The 15763-nt window shown below is 38.6% G+C and overlaps 4 protein-coding genes across 5 annotated transcripts; 1 reads left to right on the top strand and 3 right to left on the bottom strand.

Annotated features, from left to right (window-relative positions):
• Nucleotides 1-3167: 3167 nt before the first annotated feature.
• Nucleotides 3168-4100, bottom strand: LOC112091778. The gene is made up of 3 exons (XM_024166222.1): nucleotides 4037-4100; nucleotides 3551-3949; nucleotides 3168-3220 (listed from the first exon to the last, which is right to left on the bottom strand). Exons 1-3 carry the CDS (start codon nucleotides 4098-4100, stop codon nucleotides 3186-3188), a joined length of 498 nt encoding a protein of 165 aa, XP_024021990.1. The 3' UTR covers nucleotides 3168-3185.
• A 752-nt stretch (nucleotides 4101-4852) lies between these two features.
• Nucleotides 4853-9074, bottom strand: LOC21385199 (DUF21 domain-containing protein At1g47330). The gene is made up of 11 exons (XM_010099067.2): nucleotides 8551-9074; nucleotides 8111-8187; nucleotides 7947-8030; nucleotides 7729-7842; nucleotides 7553-7639; nucleotides 7252-7391; nucleotides 7082-7169; nucleotides 6770-6843; nucleotides 6398-6537; nucleotides 5287-5555; nucleotides 4853-4903 (listed from the first exon to the last, which is right to left on the bottom strand). The coding sequence occupies exons 1-11, from the start codon at nucleotides 8726-8728 to the stop codon at nucleotides 4853-4855; spliced, it is 1302 nt and encodes a 433-aa protein (XP_010097369.1). The 5' UTR covers nucleotides 8729-9074.
• A 1347-nt stretch (nucleotides 9075-10421) lies between these two features.
• On the top strand, nucleotides 10422-12602 carry LOC21385198 (putative S-adenosyl-L-methionine-dependent methyltransferase MAV_4444). Its single transcript, XM_010099066.2, has 2 exons — nucleotides 10422-11015; nucleotides 11615-12602. The coding sequence occupies exons 1-2, from the start codon at nucleotides 10574-10576 to the stop codon at nucleotides 12268-12270; spliced, it is 1098 nt and encodes a 365-aa protein (XP_010097368.2). The 5' UTR covers nucleotides 10422-10573; the 3' UTR covers nucleotides 12271-12602.
• A 307-nt stretch (nucleotides 12603-12909) lies between these two features.
• LOC21385197 lies at nucleotides 12910-15763 on the bottom strand. 2 transcript variants are annotated; one of them, XR_002902306.1, is made up of 7 exons: nucleotides 15512-15763; nucleotides 15322-15429; nucleotides 15104-15234; nucleotides 14749-14849; nucleotides 14562-14621; nucleotides 13626-13809; nucleotides 12910-12970 (listed from the first exon to the last, which is right to left on the bottom strand). XR_002902306.1 is itself a non-coding variant. In XM_024166223.1 (6 exons), the coding sequence occupies exons 1-6, from the start codon at nucleotides 15741-15743 to the stop codon at nucleotides 13725-13727; spliced, it is 717 nt and encodes a 238-aa protein (XP_024021991.1). In that variant the 5' UTR covers nucleotides 15744-15763; the 3' UTR covers nucleotides 13295-13724. The 2 variants fall into 2 exon arrangements, 1 of the variants encoding a protein (XP_024021991.1); XM_024166223.1 differs by lacking the exon at nucleotides 12910-12970 and having other exon boundaries at nucleotides 13295-13809.

The following is a 15763-nucleotide window of genomic DNA, read 5'->3' as shown; positions in this document are numbered from 1 at the left end:
TCTAAGGCTATCAATCACAGATTAGTATCAATCCTCTAGAGTCAACTTTCCTACAATAAGCTATACAAATCTGGTTACAGCTATACAAATCCGGTTATAATTACACAAATCAACACTCCCCCTCAAGCTGGTGAATAGATATCTTTCATTCCTAGCTTGGAAACAATTTCATGAAACACTGGACTGTTTAATCCTTTAGTTAGAACATCTGCCAATTGACTTCCTGATGTTACATAGGACATGCACACTAAGCCTTCTTCCAGCTTCTCCTTGATGAAGTGTTTGTCAATTTCGATGTGCTTTGTTCTGTCATGTTGTATAGGATTATGAGCAATGTTAATTGCTGATTTGTTGTCACAGTACAGCTTCATAGGTTCTTCCCACTTGATTCCCAAATCATCCAAGATAATCTTTAGCCATAGCAATTTACACACTCCTCGAGCCATTGCTCTGAATTCTGATTATGCGCTTGACCTTGCTACCACATTTATTTTTTTTACTCCTCCACGTTACCAAATTACCACTGAGAAACGTGCAATAGCCCGATGTGGATCTTCTATCCACCATAGATCCTGCATAGTTTGCATCTGTATAGATTTCCAGTGTGAGTCTATTATTCCTTCTGAATAGAACTCCTTTTCCCGGACAACTTTTTATGTAGTGCAACACCCTGTAGGCAGCTTGAAGATGTGACTCTCTTGGATCATACATAAATTGACTTATCATGCTCACTGAGTATGCTATATTCGGTCGTGTATGAGAGAGATAAATGAGTTTTCCCACTAGTCTTTGATACATTTCTCTATCAACCCTTGGTTCTTCCTTTGCTCCAAAAGCTTCTGGTTAGGTTTAACCGGTGTAGTTACTGGTTTGCAGCCAAGTTTTCCTGTTTCCTTTAAGAGATATGTCACGTACTTCTGCTAAGAGATGAAAATTCCTTGGTTTGAATATGAAACTTCAATCCCAAGGAAATACTTTAGCCATCCAAGTTCCTTTATCTCAAATTCTTTGATCAAGCACAATTTTAGAGCTCGTTTTCATCCTCATCATTTCTTGTGACAATAATATCATCAACGTATACTAAGAGCGCTATCACTCCCCCTGTGGCCGAATGTTTGATAAAGAGAGTATGATCTCCTTGGCTCTGTTTGTATCCTGCTGTCTTCATGACTCTAGCAAATCTCCCAAACCAAGCTCTAGGAGATTGTTTCAATCCATACAAGGATTTTCTTAGTCTGCTTACCTTATTTTCTGTCTCTTTTCCTCCACAGCCCGGTGGAATACTCATGTAGATTTCTTCTTCTAGATCTCCATGTAGAAAAGCATTCTTCACATCATATTGTTGAAGTTGCCAATTGAAGTGAGCTGCCAGAGATAATAGGATTCTTACAGTGTTCATCTTTGCAACTGGAGCAAACATCACCTGATAATCAACTCCATAAGTCTGAGTATAACCTTTAGCAACCAATCTTGCTTTATATCTTTCAAGTGTGTCATCAGCCTTGTATTTCAGAGAAAACACCAATTTACAGACTACGAGATTATTCCCTTTCGGCCTGTCTACAATCTCCCATGTTTTGTTCTTCTCCAGTGCATCCATTTCTTCTCTCATAGCATTCCACCATTCCCTTTTTGATAATGCCTCAGATAAGGTATTTGGGATAGAAATAGTGTTTAGAGTCACAATGAAATTTCTATGGTGAGGTGACAAACGTTTAAGTGACACATAGTGGGACAATAGGTACAACGGCCGCTTTGTGCATTCCCTGGTACCTTTTCTAATGGCAATAGGTAGATGGGAATCACGGTCTGGACTTTCAGTGAATTGAGTGTGTGAGGAAGGGTCATAACTTACCGTGTTTTCATTAGCAAGACTTGAGTTGGAATCTCGAACTTGTGTCTGGTCTAGAACAGCTTTTCTTCTTGAATACACCTGAGGAAATCTCATAGAGTCATAAATATGGACAGGTGCTGGGGAGGAGACTGACTCTGGAACCGAAACAAGTGAAACAATAGGCGTTGTGGTGAGACTAACTCTAGAATCGAAACAAACACAAGATTTGAGGTGGACTCGGGATTATTTGAGGCAGACTCAGTGGAGTTTAAGTGATTCTGATTCTGTTGAGGAACCGAGAAGGGTAGGTCAAGAGGAGGAACCACGGATTCATCAAAGTTCTTATCTTCCATAAGTATATTCTCCCCCTGAAGATAAGATTGAGTGAAGTGTGGTTTATTCTCAACAAAGGTGACATCAACAGATATATAGAACTTCTTAGAGGGAGGATGATAACACTTATACCCTTTTTGTGTAGATGAATATCCAAGAAACACACACTTGATTGCTCTAGGATATAGTTTTCCTCTATGTCGGTTATGAACATGGACAAAGGAAGTATAGCCAAAGACTCTTGGTTAGAGGCCATTAGAGGTCCTGAAATTTGGATAAAAATCAACAAGAATTTCCATGGGACTTTTGAAGCCTAATATCCGTGAAGGCAGCCTATTAATCATATATGTAGCAGTAAGAACGGACTCTCCCCAATAGGACTTAGGAACATTTCCTTGGAATAACTGTGCCTGAGTGGTATTAAGTAAATGACCATTCTTCCTTTCCGCAACACCATTTTGTTATGGTGTATTGACACATGATGACTCGTGGATGATACCCTCCTTTTGGAAATAGGGTGACAAGACTTGGTTGAAGTAATCTTTTGCATTGTCAGACCTGAAACTCTTTAATTTTACCCCAAATTGATTTTGAACCATGGAATGAAAATTAGGGACAACATAGCTAACATCGGATTTTTGCTTAAGTAGGAATAGCCATGTAACCCTAGTGCAATCATCAATTAAGGAAACAAACCACCGGGCCCCTGAAATATTTGGGATTGTACTGGGCCCCCAAATGTCACTATGAATCAAATCAAAAGGATGAATACTTCTTTTATTACTAATAGGAAAGGATACACGGGTATGCTTTGCAAGTTCACAAATATCACAATGAAAATCTGCAATATCCAATCCTTTAAACAAGGAAGGAAACATTATATTTAAGACTCTAAAGGACGGATGACCAAAACAAAAGTGATGACGCCAAATAGCCTCTTTATTGGAAGTACTGAGAAATGACAATGACTTTCTTTGAAGTACTTGGTGTTTCAAGATAGTAAAGTCCATTCCGTTCCTTAGCAAGTCCAATCTTCTTCCTCGAATCCTGTTCCTGAAAAACACAGTGGGAAGGATTAAAAATTGCACAACATTTAAGATCTTCCGTAAGTTTTTGAATTGAAATCAGGTTGGCTGACAATTTTGGTACGTGGAGGACATTTTTAAGGATGAGAGAAGGGGTTATATAGATGTCTCCTAATCCTGCTACTGTAGCAAGAGAGCCATTTGCCAACACTATTTTCCTATTACTCGGACTTGGGGTATAGGTGCGAAAAAGGTTTGAGGTGTGTGTCATATGATCTGTGGCCCCTGAGTCAATTATCCAAGAGTTGACAAAACACTTTTCTGAGGCATTAAATCCAAAAGAAAGTGGAGACTTTACCTGAGAGTGCCAATGAGCAAGCACCAGAAGGTTTTTCAAGGGATCCTATCAAGCCTCTAAGTCTTTCAATTTCCTCTCCACTGAGTCCTTCTTGCTCCTTTTTCTCTGGAGGATTGTCCTGCTCTGTCAAGTGTGCCTGGCCGTATGTTTTTGACTGCTCTCCTCGGTAACCCCATTCTTTGCTTGAAGTGGATGGTTTACCATGCAGTTTCCAGCAACGATCCTTCGTATGCCTCGGTTTCTTGCAGTAAGTGCACCACAAATTGTCCCGGTCTTGATTATCCTTCCCTGAGAATCTGGTCAGATTTTGGATCATGGAGTCTTCCTCATCCCAAGCATCAAATTTTGGATCCCCCTGCTTTGGTCCCGTACCAAGGAGGTGGTTGAGTTTCCCTTTGCCTTTCAAATAGGTTCGGACAAATTAGGACCATTTTAAATAATTTTTTCCATTAAGCCTATAAGTGGACCAAATGTTCTGCAAGTCACTGGTTGGACGGTAGGAATTATCCTCTTCAGATTGAGAAGTTTTGGAGACTTTGGGCTCATACATGATTCTCAAGATTGAATGAAGCCGAGAATAATCAAGAGGGAAAAACATGCAAAGGCGGCCAAAAAACAGGAAAAAGTAGTAACAACAATGAAGGTTGAAATCAAAAAACAGGGAACTGCAGTAATGGCAATCAAGGTCTGCAGCAATGAAGGCCACGATCAAAACACGACAGCAGCGAACAGAGGCAAAAGCAGTTTTGGTGTGTCCATACAATCCCGTACAGAGTGGCAGCGGGCAAAGTTACAGCAGCGAATCAATGGAACTTCAAAAACAGCAGCAATGAAGGCTTCTGGAGAGAGTGATGATGGATATGGGCAATAAAGCCCTATGATGAGGCTTGGCAATGAAAGCCAAGAAAGAAACGGCAATGAAGGCCTAAGAAATAAACAAAACCTGGGTGGCCTAGGTCTCTGATACCATGTAGTGAAATAGCTGAAAGTTTGAAAGAATGAATGTGTTTTCTTCTGATTTCACCGAATAAGAAAAACATTACAATATATAGACTCCTCTACAAATACAGAATAGGAAACTAACCAAAAATTAGTCAACCCAATTAGGAAACTATCTAGGCTATCAATCACAGATTAGTATCAATCCTCTAGAGTCAACTTTCCTACAATAAGCTATACAAATCTGGTTACAGCTATACAAATCCAGTTATAATTACACAAATCAACACAAGCCAATTGAGTAGTAGACTCCCATGAAGCTATATGCAAAAAACAAATATAAGGAGAAAAAATGGTTTTACTTTACCTATTATGGATGTTGACATACTCATCTGTTTCATCCAATATCTCCTCCTGACAGAACATAAAATAGGATCAGATTGTTTTCAGGACTAAATACAAGCACCCTGCTTATACTTCCAAATACTGCAGAAACAATGGTAATAATCTGAAAAAGCTGAATCATGATCTATTCAAGCCATTCTAATTAGTGGCACCCAAAATGTAGGGTTGTGCACCTCGATACGTATCAGGACGAGATGACAGTAACTCCCATCAAAGGCGATAGGACTCTAGTCTCTACCATGATAGGCATTCTTAAATAACAGCCATAGGTATCATAGCAGGAAAGGAATCGCCATGTACCAAGGACCAGAAAAATGGCACGCCCCAAACCCCAGCGTGAACTTTTGCTAGACGTGGCCATCACTTGCAATGTGTTGAGCAATAACCATTACCTGAAGAAGTTCTTCAATGACATCCTCCATGGTGATTACTCCAACAACCTCTTCATTGGGTGAAAACTCGAGAATGGGAGCATTCTCAACATCCAGAATGCAAAAGGAACAACCTCTGTGCCGCTTCTTGAAAGCTGGAGTAGATGGGGGACTTTTCTTCATTTGTTGACCTTGCCCTCCACTAATTTTATTCAGACCTGTCTGAGGATGTGAATCAAATTTAACCCCCAAATTTTCAATAGCACCAGTGGGTCCAACCGCCTTATCACCTGATAATCCAACAATCAGTATAATTCACAGTTTAAACAAAAGATTACTATAACACAATGTATGATAAATTGCAATGATAAGAGAAGTGACTGTAGTTGAGACCACCCCCTATGCAAATGCTATTGCTAATTGTATATTTAGCACTAAAAAGTATGATATAGTATGTTAGAGCATCTCCAATGCAATGTTAGAATTGATGTGCCAATTGCAAATTTAGCATTTGAATGCAAAAAACACTCTCCAATAAAATGCTATTTATTGTGCCAAGTTTCCCATATGTTATACTTTGTGGCAAATTTCCCACTAAGTATAGCATATGAAAAATTTGGTATTTGATTGCTATCCTTTTTCATGTAATCATTATAACTTTTGCAAATTTTAATTATTTTAAAAATAAAAGTTTACTTTTACAACTTTCAAAGCTTAATGATTATGGGAAAAAGTAGATTTAACATTTCAAATAGCATTATGTATTGCAGAAAAAATGAAAATAATGAGACCCATGAGAATCAAGTCAATGTTTGGCGATTTAGCAAACAAAAAAAAGGACATTGATTTGGCATGTAGAAGAAAACATATCACAGACAATATAGAAACGAAAGTCCTTAAAAAAAGGGAAAAAAATTAAAAATGAAGTAGAAGCACAATAAAAATCACTAAAGTTATCTCATAAGAATATATGAGGGTTTACAAGTAAAAAATTCAAAACTTCCACCACAATATGAAGACATTGACCTTCGGAGTCCTAACAAAATTAACGTTCAGCAATGTAATTGCCAATAACAATTATGTGACAGAAATATCTTTGGCATTCATTCATTAATGCTTTGAATATCCTTACCTTTCTTCGATGATGGCTCAGATTGGACCCTTTTTGGTGTTTCTTTTTTCTCATTTAGATCTTTATAGATAACAGCAATATGGCTGTGACCCTTCTGAAATTCATTTAGAATATCATATAGAGGCATGTTTTCTGAAACCCTGTATGATGGATGATATAATCAAGAATAAAGAATCGAAAGCAGAAAGAATGAAAAACAACAAGCTCAATTTTATTTATTTATTTATTATTGTTTTTTTTTTAATGTCACAACGTCTTGCTATCATATTTATCTATCATCACAAGCCAGCCCTGCCAACAATTGGGTTACCATGTCTCTCATCACCATAAACTAAATTAAAACGCAAATGAATTTTGAGGTCTTAACTATACCGAGGAATCTTTCTTATGACCATTTTTCTCACAGGAACTGCATCATCTGGATCAACAGCCAACAGATTCTTAACCTGCACAAGTACAAGAAATAAGTTAAACTACCATGCAATGAAGATAAAAAATAAAACAAACAAACAAACAAAAATATCAGTTAAAACCATTTGTGACCGCACTTCAGAAGAAGAAAAATAATCAAAGTTCTGGAGATGGAGAAACAAAAAATGCGGTAACCTTGGATACCAAGATTCAGAACCATTTAATTAAAAAAAAAAAGATTCAGAAACCATGATCTTAAGGCAAAGAGGTTACCAGAATAAGTCCGATTATATTTTTGGGATTTCCTGCATAAACTGGAACTCTACTATGACCCATTGTCATTATCGAATTCAATGTCTCCCTGTGATACAGAGATATAAAGAAAAGCAGGGGTCAGGAGAGGGGGGGAAGAGCAGAGGTGAAACTAGGATCAACAAACATACAAATTAAGTGTTGCATCCAAATCAAGGGAAAATGCATTTGCTATTGGAGTCATGGCATCTTTTGCAGTTTTTTCAGTCAATTCAAGTGCCCCTGTGATGATGGTAGTCTCATCATGAGTTAGATCCCCACCCTTGCCCGCCTAAATAACACAAGTGTTTCATCAGACAAAAATAAGGGAGATATTCAGTTTTTCAAAATTTCAATCCGAAGCCCTGAGATAAAGTCCCTCTAAAGCATTAACAACTAGTACAAACAAAAACCCGACACACCATGTGCGAATGCAAAATTTGGGTCTTGTACCTCATTGCCATGAAAATTCACAAAAGTCTTGAGCTCTGCTCGCCTTAAGAGGACAGCATGTCCCTTACCCAACATCCAATCAAGAACCTACACTTCATATTGATTTGATCAAGATGAATGGAAATATCATAAATGAATTGTACACAAATAATTCATGATACAAATTCAAAGATCACCTTACTGATTGGATAAGTTATTGGGAAAAATATCATGAGAAGAACACGGACAAGTGGTGCCAATGTCGCTCCTATAGTCAAGCCATAGCGTGTACAGACAGCTTGTGGGAATATCTGAAACAAAACACGCAGTGTACATATGATCGAATATTTGGTGCAAGCAGACACCTTATAGGACAGACCATGAAATCTTGATCTTGTGGGAGGGCATAACTCACCTCTCCAAACATTAGGATAAGAGTGACTGATATCAGAATCGCCGCCCAAGGAGGTACAAGTTTGTCCAAGAATATAGGAAGAGCCTACAGAGTATATCCAGAACAGAATTAGTAAGAAAATAGTCACAATTGCCTAATTAACTCTGCAACAACTATGTATGTACCTCCATCGCCAAGGCGTTGCCCATCAGAAGTGTGCAAAGAAGAAGATGCTGGTTCTTTACCACCGGATAAATTTTAGCTGCAAAATATCACAACAATTCAAATACGCCAATTCTCAAGGCTTTTAGCTAATATTATTATATTCCAAAGTTTCCCAATTCGCTAACACCAATCCCAAACCGATCAAAGTCACGAGCAAGAATTAATTAAGCTAAATTATTGCACCCACCAAGAATCTCGATCACAAAAGTTCACGCCCAAAAACTCAATGACCTGGTTGAAAACCAACAGGATCGGCGAAAACAGAAACAGAGTCCAAACTCCAAAACAATCAAAGTTCAAAATTTCCGTTCACCATTCCATTTGGATTCCATTTGCAGGCATAAGTCGGAAAAAAAAATTGCTAGAGAGAAGAAAGGGAAGAAAGGGAAGAAAGACTAACCGGCGTGCTTTCGATCCTGGGGACGGCCGGACTTCATGAGAACCTCAAGGTCGACAAGGCCAAGAGACATGAGACCCAGAGTGAGGCCGGCCATCAGCCCCGCAAAGGCCACCAGCCCTATAATTACCAAGACATACAACGAGAATTTCGTACCGCAGCAAGGCACGTCCGACGCCATCCCTCTCCCCGTATGCCTCTCCCCTTCACTGTAGGGGCAGATTCTAATATGGCTTTTGGTTCCGTCTCTGTTTTTTTTTTTTTTTGGGTCGAGTCTAAAGACCAACTTTCTTGATTTGATCACAGATTATTTGCCCACTATTGTGTTGCCAAAACGTTTTAATAAGACAGTACTTCTAATTTTTAAACAGATTCCCAAACGCTCGCGTGTATCTACTCAGACCGAACAAAAACAGTTCGCCTTTTAACACAAAGCGCACGAGGATACGACTGTCCAGTCGGCAATAGTCACCCCACTATCTGGTATTTACCGGATATGCTTTACGTCAGCATATACCAGTAATTTACTAGTCGAATAATTTTAGCAGCCGTACGATAGATACATGTCGGGGAATAAAAACATGTACCCAAGGCACCGCTCCAGTTGGTATTTTTAGCTTAAAAGAAAAACATCATGGTTAGGGGATGATTTTCGTGATCTCAAAAGGCACTAATCCAGAACCACGTGTGCTCGGGTAAGGTTTCGCCCGTTTTTTGCTAATCTAAGGTTTCGCTAGTTTGTTTGACATTCACTGGGGCTTGTACCTAGTATCCTACTTAACACATACCAACCGTCCTACGGCCGTGCTGCGCTGTCACTGGAGCCCACGAGCAACCTTTCAGTGATTACAGAGGAAAAATTAAGGATAAACTTCAGCAGAAACGACATTTTTTTTTTTCCAGGAGAAATCTTTTTTTTTTTTTTTTTTCGGGGGGTTGAAAATTGAAAAAAAAAAAAAAACCCCAAAAAAAAAAAAAAAAAAAAAAAAAAAAAACAGACAAATAAAACTTTCGTTTTGGCACGACTAACACTCTAGCAGCAATAGGTGAAAGTTGCAAGTGCCTAAATATTTAAAAGTACACTAGGAAAGGCATTAAAATCTGCAACTTGGAGATAAAATTGAAGACTAATGAAAACTTAAAATAAAAAATGGGTTTATCACAAGGGAGAGAGAACTCTTGAAGTCCACCAATTACCATTAGTCTATCAAGTAGAAAAAAAAAACACTCTATCTCAACAACTCTTGACTTTTTTGGATAAAGAACCCATAGATTAGAAGAGGTAGTTGTGGACTTGTAGTGGCGATTATGACGATAGCATTAGTCTTCCATAATTAGACCACTAATGAATGCTCCACGTCACACAAGCAGAATGGCAAAAACGTCCAAAGGGCTTAGTCCACTCAAGACCACCTATTGCTCAATTGATCTCCACCAATCACTAAACTAAACTAAGCAAAACACATCCCTGGGGGCATTTACTACTTTTTTAGTAATAAATATCCCTCGCGGCATTCGTGCAATTTTTACCTCAAGGAAAATAGAGTAAAGACAAATTCCATGGTTTTTAAGCAAGCAAACAAGAAACGTACTGCTTGTTGAATTAAGACAAATTCCATGGTTTTTAAGCAAGCAAACAAGAAACGTACTGCTTGTTGAATTGACAAGTGAAGCAAATAGTAGCCAACTCGGGGGCTACAGGCTAAAAGAATTGTAGCCAAGTCGGGAGAGACCGGCCAAAAAATGGTTCTTTACCTGGGAGCCACTCACATCAGATAATGTCTTTTCCTGTGGAGCCCCTTCTCGTCGCTTTATCACTTAAAAAGGCACTTAGAGAGCGACAGAAACGGCATATAGATTGAGGTAGTCGTGGACTAGATTGTTACCTTCCCTTTCATCAAGGCACAAGAAGCTGGATACGGTAGAGGTGTTTTTGTGAGCATTGGTTTTGTGTGTGGTTCTCTTTTCTTATCCTAAATAACCCGTAACCTGTGATCTTTTCCTAAACCCTTCTGCTATATATACCATGCATTATCTTCTTCACGGCCTTCTAATATTCTTTGAATCTCCCTGCAATTATATATCAATGTCGGGTCAAGAAAACGGCTTGCAACAAGCCCCGAAATGGGCCGACTATAAACTTCCAGACCTGTTGTTCACCGACGCCGTCCAGCAACTTCATGCTACAATTGGAAAAGAATGGGATGCCCTCAGACAGTCAGCATGTCAAACAGCAGCCGGGCGAGCTCTCTGGAGACACGTGATCCATGACCCTCTAGCAGACTTATTAGCGGGAGAGACATACCTAAGAAGCCTTCATGAGAAGATAGAGAAAGACTGCATCAACAATGCAAGTGAGATATCTGGAGTGATTCTAGCCATTCGAACCCTCTGGATAGATTCGAGACTGGAAGAAGCTCTTCATCCCTCACATGGAAAAGAGACCCAGATTGTTCTCCTTGGTGCAGGTGGGTAACTGTTCGTATCCTCATTCTTGCATTTGGTTAACAGCAACAGTCTTGTACTAGCCATTAGTGTACACAGGGTCCTAATCAAATGCATATTTGTATGTATTTATGTATCACTGACTTTAAAATCATACTAGATACTACTGATCTGGATGTTAAGTAATTCATCCACACTGTTAAAATCCGAGCTGATGCTTCCCTGTAATGCAATTAGCGCCATTTGTACAACAAAGTAAGCTCACTTTATATCCATGCACAAAAAAAAAAAAAAAGGCATACGAACACCGAAGTTGCTTCCACTTTGTAGCAAATTTATCCCCATATGCAATTCTAAACATGGTAACTACGTAATCAAACGTACTATAAATCAAGAAAAAAATAGATATACGGCTATCTTTTGTCATCTTGTATATGGTGCTTGTGTGTAATTTTAAATACAAAAGCAAGGAAATTAGTGCGCCTATTGCCATTTCCCCCCTCTCTTTGTTAGCATCTGAAAAAAAGAGCCGACCTACCAAAACAGAACTCCACTCAGAATTTAATTTACTAGTTTCAGAAGCTTGAAGAGACATAATAATGCAAATGCAATTCTTCTATAGGAATGGACGGGAGGGCATACCGGTTAAGTTGCTTGAAGGAATGTGATGTGTTTGAAGTTGATTTACCTGAAGTCTTGCAAATGAAAACCTCTCTTCTGCAAGCAGCAGTGGAATCTACAAATGATCACCAAAATGCGAGGGTAATAGCAAAATCCTTAACCAGAGTGGAAGCTGACATTAAAGGTAATGACTGGTTGGAAAAACTTAAAGTATCAGGGTATGTGCCAGAGAAGAACACAGTGTGGATTCTAGAGGGTATCCTCTACTACCTCACTCATCCCCAAGCAATGCAGGTACTGAAGATTATAGCTGACAAATGCACAACTACTCGGACAACCCTTCTGGCAGATTTTATGAATAAACCGTCAACTTCACTTTCCAATTCGCTCTTCCATTTCTACAGTGATTGGCCCGATCATCTCCTGCCATCTCTTGGCTTTTCTCATGTTACACTTTCACAAATTGGTGATCCAGATGCTCATTTTGGACTCCTTCATGACCCATCAAATTTGTTCAACAAGCTCCGCAACTTGCCTAGGTCGATACAAACCCACCCAGATGGAACACCGTGTTGTCGTTTGTATTTAGTACAGGCTTCTGGCTCCCCAACTCAAACTCTAGAGCCAGCAGATTTATCGTTAAATATCTCCACATAGCTCTACACCCTGCAAAGGTTACTACAAATGCGACCATGCAAGGGAATACCTTGCCATCACTTGTATCAGGAGAACACCTTGTTCACCCGCTTAAAGAATACCAGAGAAGATCAACCATCAATCATTATGAATATGAGATACCATGTGTGTGAACTCCTGATTGAGGCATGGGCATCGTCGTGTTGTAGTCTTGCTTAAGGAATATAATTCCCATTTGAAAATTAGAGAAATATATGTCCAATATTTCCTCAGAAATCATGTTTCTATATTAAAATTACAGTTCATTAGAAAGTAAAATTTTCAAATACGCCAGACTGGCCGCTGGTAACAGAGATATAATGCACACATGAGCAATAGAAATAATCCCAAGACGTTCAATACCTGCAATATAAGGTTAATCAATTATATAACCCAACTTCGATTTTAAAGCAACTACATTCCTCTAATTGTGGTCCAAAACAAAGTTGGCCCAAATAACTATTTAATACAACTTGGCAAAGGCACAAGCATTAAACTAGTATTTAAAAAAAAAAAACAAAAAAAACAAAACAAAACCGCCTGCCTGCCGCTGTCGTTTTATTAAAAGAATCATTTATTCAGATACGCAATTATCAATTCTGGTATAGCTCATAGGCTGCACGGTGCACCATTCAGATAGAGGACACAGAAGACTTCCATGCACAACGTCAAAGGCCAATTCCTTTCCATGTGAAACAAATAGATAGACATATTTCAGCTTTCTCAACAACTAATATGTAGCTGGCTTACAAGCAACGACAGTATACCGCATACCTGGTATTTCTTATAGAGAAAGTGTACCAATAGAAATATTAATTATTTAATATTATCAGAAAAAGATGATAGAAGTCAAAACTTAATTAAAACTAGTATTCAAGAAAGAGATATGAATGCCATGGGAGGAACACAAATAGCTCTTGTGTATTTCAATCAAAGCAAACTAGATCCCATAAGAACATGACTAAGCTAATTATGCATGTCAATCAGAAGCAATCTAGATCCCCGAGTTTAAAAGGCCTAAGTTTAAGTTTTGACTTTCATAACAAGACAGATACGGTTCATAAGTAACTGATACAATTTTTTTTTTCTTTTAATTTCCCTACTTTGGGAATTCTTATAGCTGAATAGAAAATTAATCTATTTTCTTGATCTGCTGCTGCTGCTCCTTAAAAGAATATTAATACACCAGAATCTCTTTCAAGATTATGGGATTTAGCTCATGTGGTAGATAAAACCATTCAAAAAAAAAAAACCCCCCCAAAATGTAACAGAAAAACCAAGCAATGGAAGTCAAGAATAATGAAGGCGAAGAACACAAAATAGAGGTGAAATATTACTTATCAAGATGATGAATGATGAGGTTGAGGAACATAGAGCACCAACTGAATTTCAGCATAATATACACATTTGCATGAGAAAAAATACATAGGTCAAGGTCAAACTTCAAGACAGTCCTTGATTCCCTGCTCAAACTTATCGAGGGAAGAGATGGTAGCCATGAGTGAATCTGCTATCCTCTGTCTGCAGCCAAAAAAGCCATGTAACTATGTTACACAAAATTAATGAAATATTGAAAGGGCTTGTGCCTGCAAATCAATTTGGGCTGACAGGCAAAATGATATTGAAAAGAGATCGATATACACTTTTTCAAGTCATGACAAATATGGATAGGGAACAAGAAACAAACACCAGTAAAAGCATATTGTGACTAGAAGTTCCAGGAGAAAACAAATAAAAAATAATAATAAAGGAAGAAGGAGCAAACTCTGGCATCAAGTTGAACGATAGCCAATAAGAGAACTATTTTTCCTTGTTAGCTATATTGTTCTCATATTGTCCAGTCATGATGGAAACAAGAAATTCAACGTAAATGATGCTACCAAACTACCCAACTTTAATCCTTGAGGACTTCTTCAAATGAATTTGGCGGCAGATTGACCCATACAGATCCACTCATTGGGTCCATCTTGAACTTTGGAGACTTGATTGATAGCAAGAAGCATCCATCAGCACACAACAAAGTATAAAATCCAGAGTTTCCCCATCAAAAAAAAAAAAAATCAACCATATACTCCAAAATGTGTTTATGAGCTTGGATAACAAAAACAATAATCATTGAAGGAAACAGACTCAATTGAATTTAACTGTTTGACATTCATAAATAAACAACCAAGATCAAGAATCACGATGCTTTTAACAAGCTATTACAATATACTGATAATCAAACAATCTTTGTATAGATGGTTCCAGTAATCTTGACATGGGAGATATACCTTTCGGATGGAAGTTTAATGTCAGCTTGATTTGCCACATCTTGTAACGAAGTGAAAGATCTGTAACATGCAAAGCAACAAAATGTCTCCATAAATATCTGCTCTACCAATATAGAGCATTCAAAGGTTGAAATGTCTTTATAAAGATACCCACAGCACAATATATCACATGGTCAACAACTATTACCTTATAAGATAATTTAATATAGCTTCAGCCTGCAACTTGACAGGATCCTTATTTTGAAGCAATGAGGACGCATTCTTCACAATCAGCCGAAATGTGCAAACCTATGAACCAAAGGAATTTAGAGGTTAGCTTATATTACAAGTCCAATAGCACATAATTCGTCTCTCCCTAATATTTCTTGTTCAACTAAAGACGGTTTGCTTGATCAAATTTAAAAAGCAAGTGCTCCACAAATACGACTCGTCTATATCCTAAATCGAGTAAAACTGCATAATGTGTGCGCTTGAAATGTATCAAACTACTGTAACCGATAAAATTTGCAGTGTAGAAACATAAAAAGGACCGAAGGACAGACCTCGACTCCGGTATTGGCTTGAAATGCGACGAACGAATTCCTCTCTCCTGGAACGCAATCTCTGGCGGCAGATCTCAACAGATTCTGAATTTCCTCCATATCCTTGTTTGAATAATCGGAATCCTTAGTCGCTGCACAAAAAAACAAAACGAATTCACCCTATAAGGCCGAAATAAAGCTAAACAACCACAATACATACGGAGAATATAGGAAAGTACTGAGTAAGAGATAAGCGGTGTGAAGACTCTGGCGCGAGGCATCGATTGGGGCCAAGAGAAACTTGGAGGCCTTCTTCTTCTGCTCCTTCAGCCAATCCTTCGGTCCTGCTGCGAACAGATCAAGAAATTAGGGTTTCAGACGGAAAACAGAGAAAGCAAAATCAAAATTGAGGAAATGTCAGCCGCTGACAAATTCCGATGGAGAATGCGGTCGCAGGTGCTGGTCGGAAGAGAGAAGGAAAGAGAGAGAGGAAGGAGAGCGATGCAAGGTCTCTGCGAGAAATGGCGATGGGAGGTTGAAGACGATGATGGTGTTCTTTGGGGAAGAGAGGCGGTGGATTTGAATTTGAAGGCAAGGAGGAGAAGGCGGGGAAAGGGGAGGCCGGTCTCGAGATAAGGCGGTGTCCAGATGGCGGCACCATCGTTGATGCTTTCTGCTCAA

This window comes from Morus notabilis, unplaced genomic scaffold (genome assembly GCF_000414095.1).
Source record: "Morus notabilis unplaced genomic scaffold, ASM41409v2 Scaffold308, whole genome shotgun sequence".
NCBI lineage: Eukaryota > Viridiplantae > Streptophyta > Magnoliopsida > Rosales > Moraceae > Morus > Morus notabilis.
This window is presented reverse-complemented; position numbering and strand designations above follow the sequence as displayed.

Bases quoted from the DNA above. Each gene is read 5' to 3' on its own strand.
- LOC21385199 (XM_010099067.2), bottom strand. From the start codon at position 8,728: ATGGCGTCGGACGTGCCTTGCTGCGGTACGAAATTCTCGTTGTATGTC. The intron at 8,188-8,550 runs GTTAGTCTTTCT...GATATTTTGCAG, and splicing joins CCAGGATCGAAAGCACGCCG to CTAAAATTTATCCGGTGGTA. The intron at 7,392-7,552 runs GTACAAGACCCA...TGTGTTATTTAG, and splicing joins TGAATTTTCATGGCAATGAG to GCGGGCAAGGGTGGGGATCT.
- LOC112091778 (XM_024166222.1), bottom strand. From the start codon at position 4,100: ATGTATGAGCCCAAAGTCTCCAAAACTTCTCAATCTGAAGAGGATAAT. The intron at 3,950-4,036 runs GTGACTTGCAGA...CCTATTTGAAAG, and splicing joins TAATTCCTACCGTCCAACCA to GCAAAGGGAAACTCAACCAC. The intron at 3,221-3,550 runs GTAAAGTCTCCA...TGTGTTTTTCAG, and splicing joins TTGCTCATTGGCACTCTCAG to GAACAGGATTCGAGGAAGAA.
- LOC21385197 (XM_024166223.1), bottom strand. From the start codon at position 15,743: ATGGTGCCGCCATCTGGACACCGCCTTATCTCGAGACCGGCCTCCCCT. The intron at 15,235-15,321 runs GTACTTTCCTAT...TTTTTTGTGCAG, and splicing joins CACCGCTTATCTCTTACTCA to CGACTAAGGATTCCGATTAT. The intron at 14,850-15,103 runs GTCTGTCCTTCG...TTTGGTTCATAG, and splicing joins AAGCCAATACCGGAGTCGAG to GTTTGCACATTTCGGCTGAT.
- LOC21385198 (XM_010099066.2), top strand. From the start codon at position 10,574: ATGCATTATCTTCTTCACGGCCTTCTAATATTCTTTGAATCTCCCTGC. The intron at 11,016-11,614 runs GTGGGTAACTGT...ATTCTTCTATAG, and splicing joins GATTGTTCTCCTTGGTGCAG to GAATGGACGGGAGGGCATAC.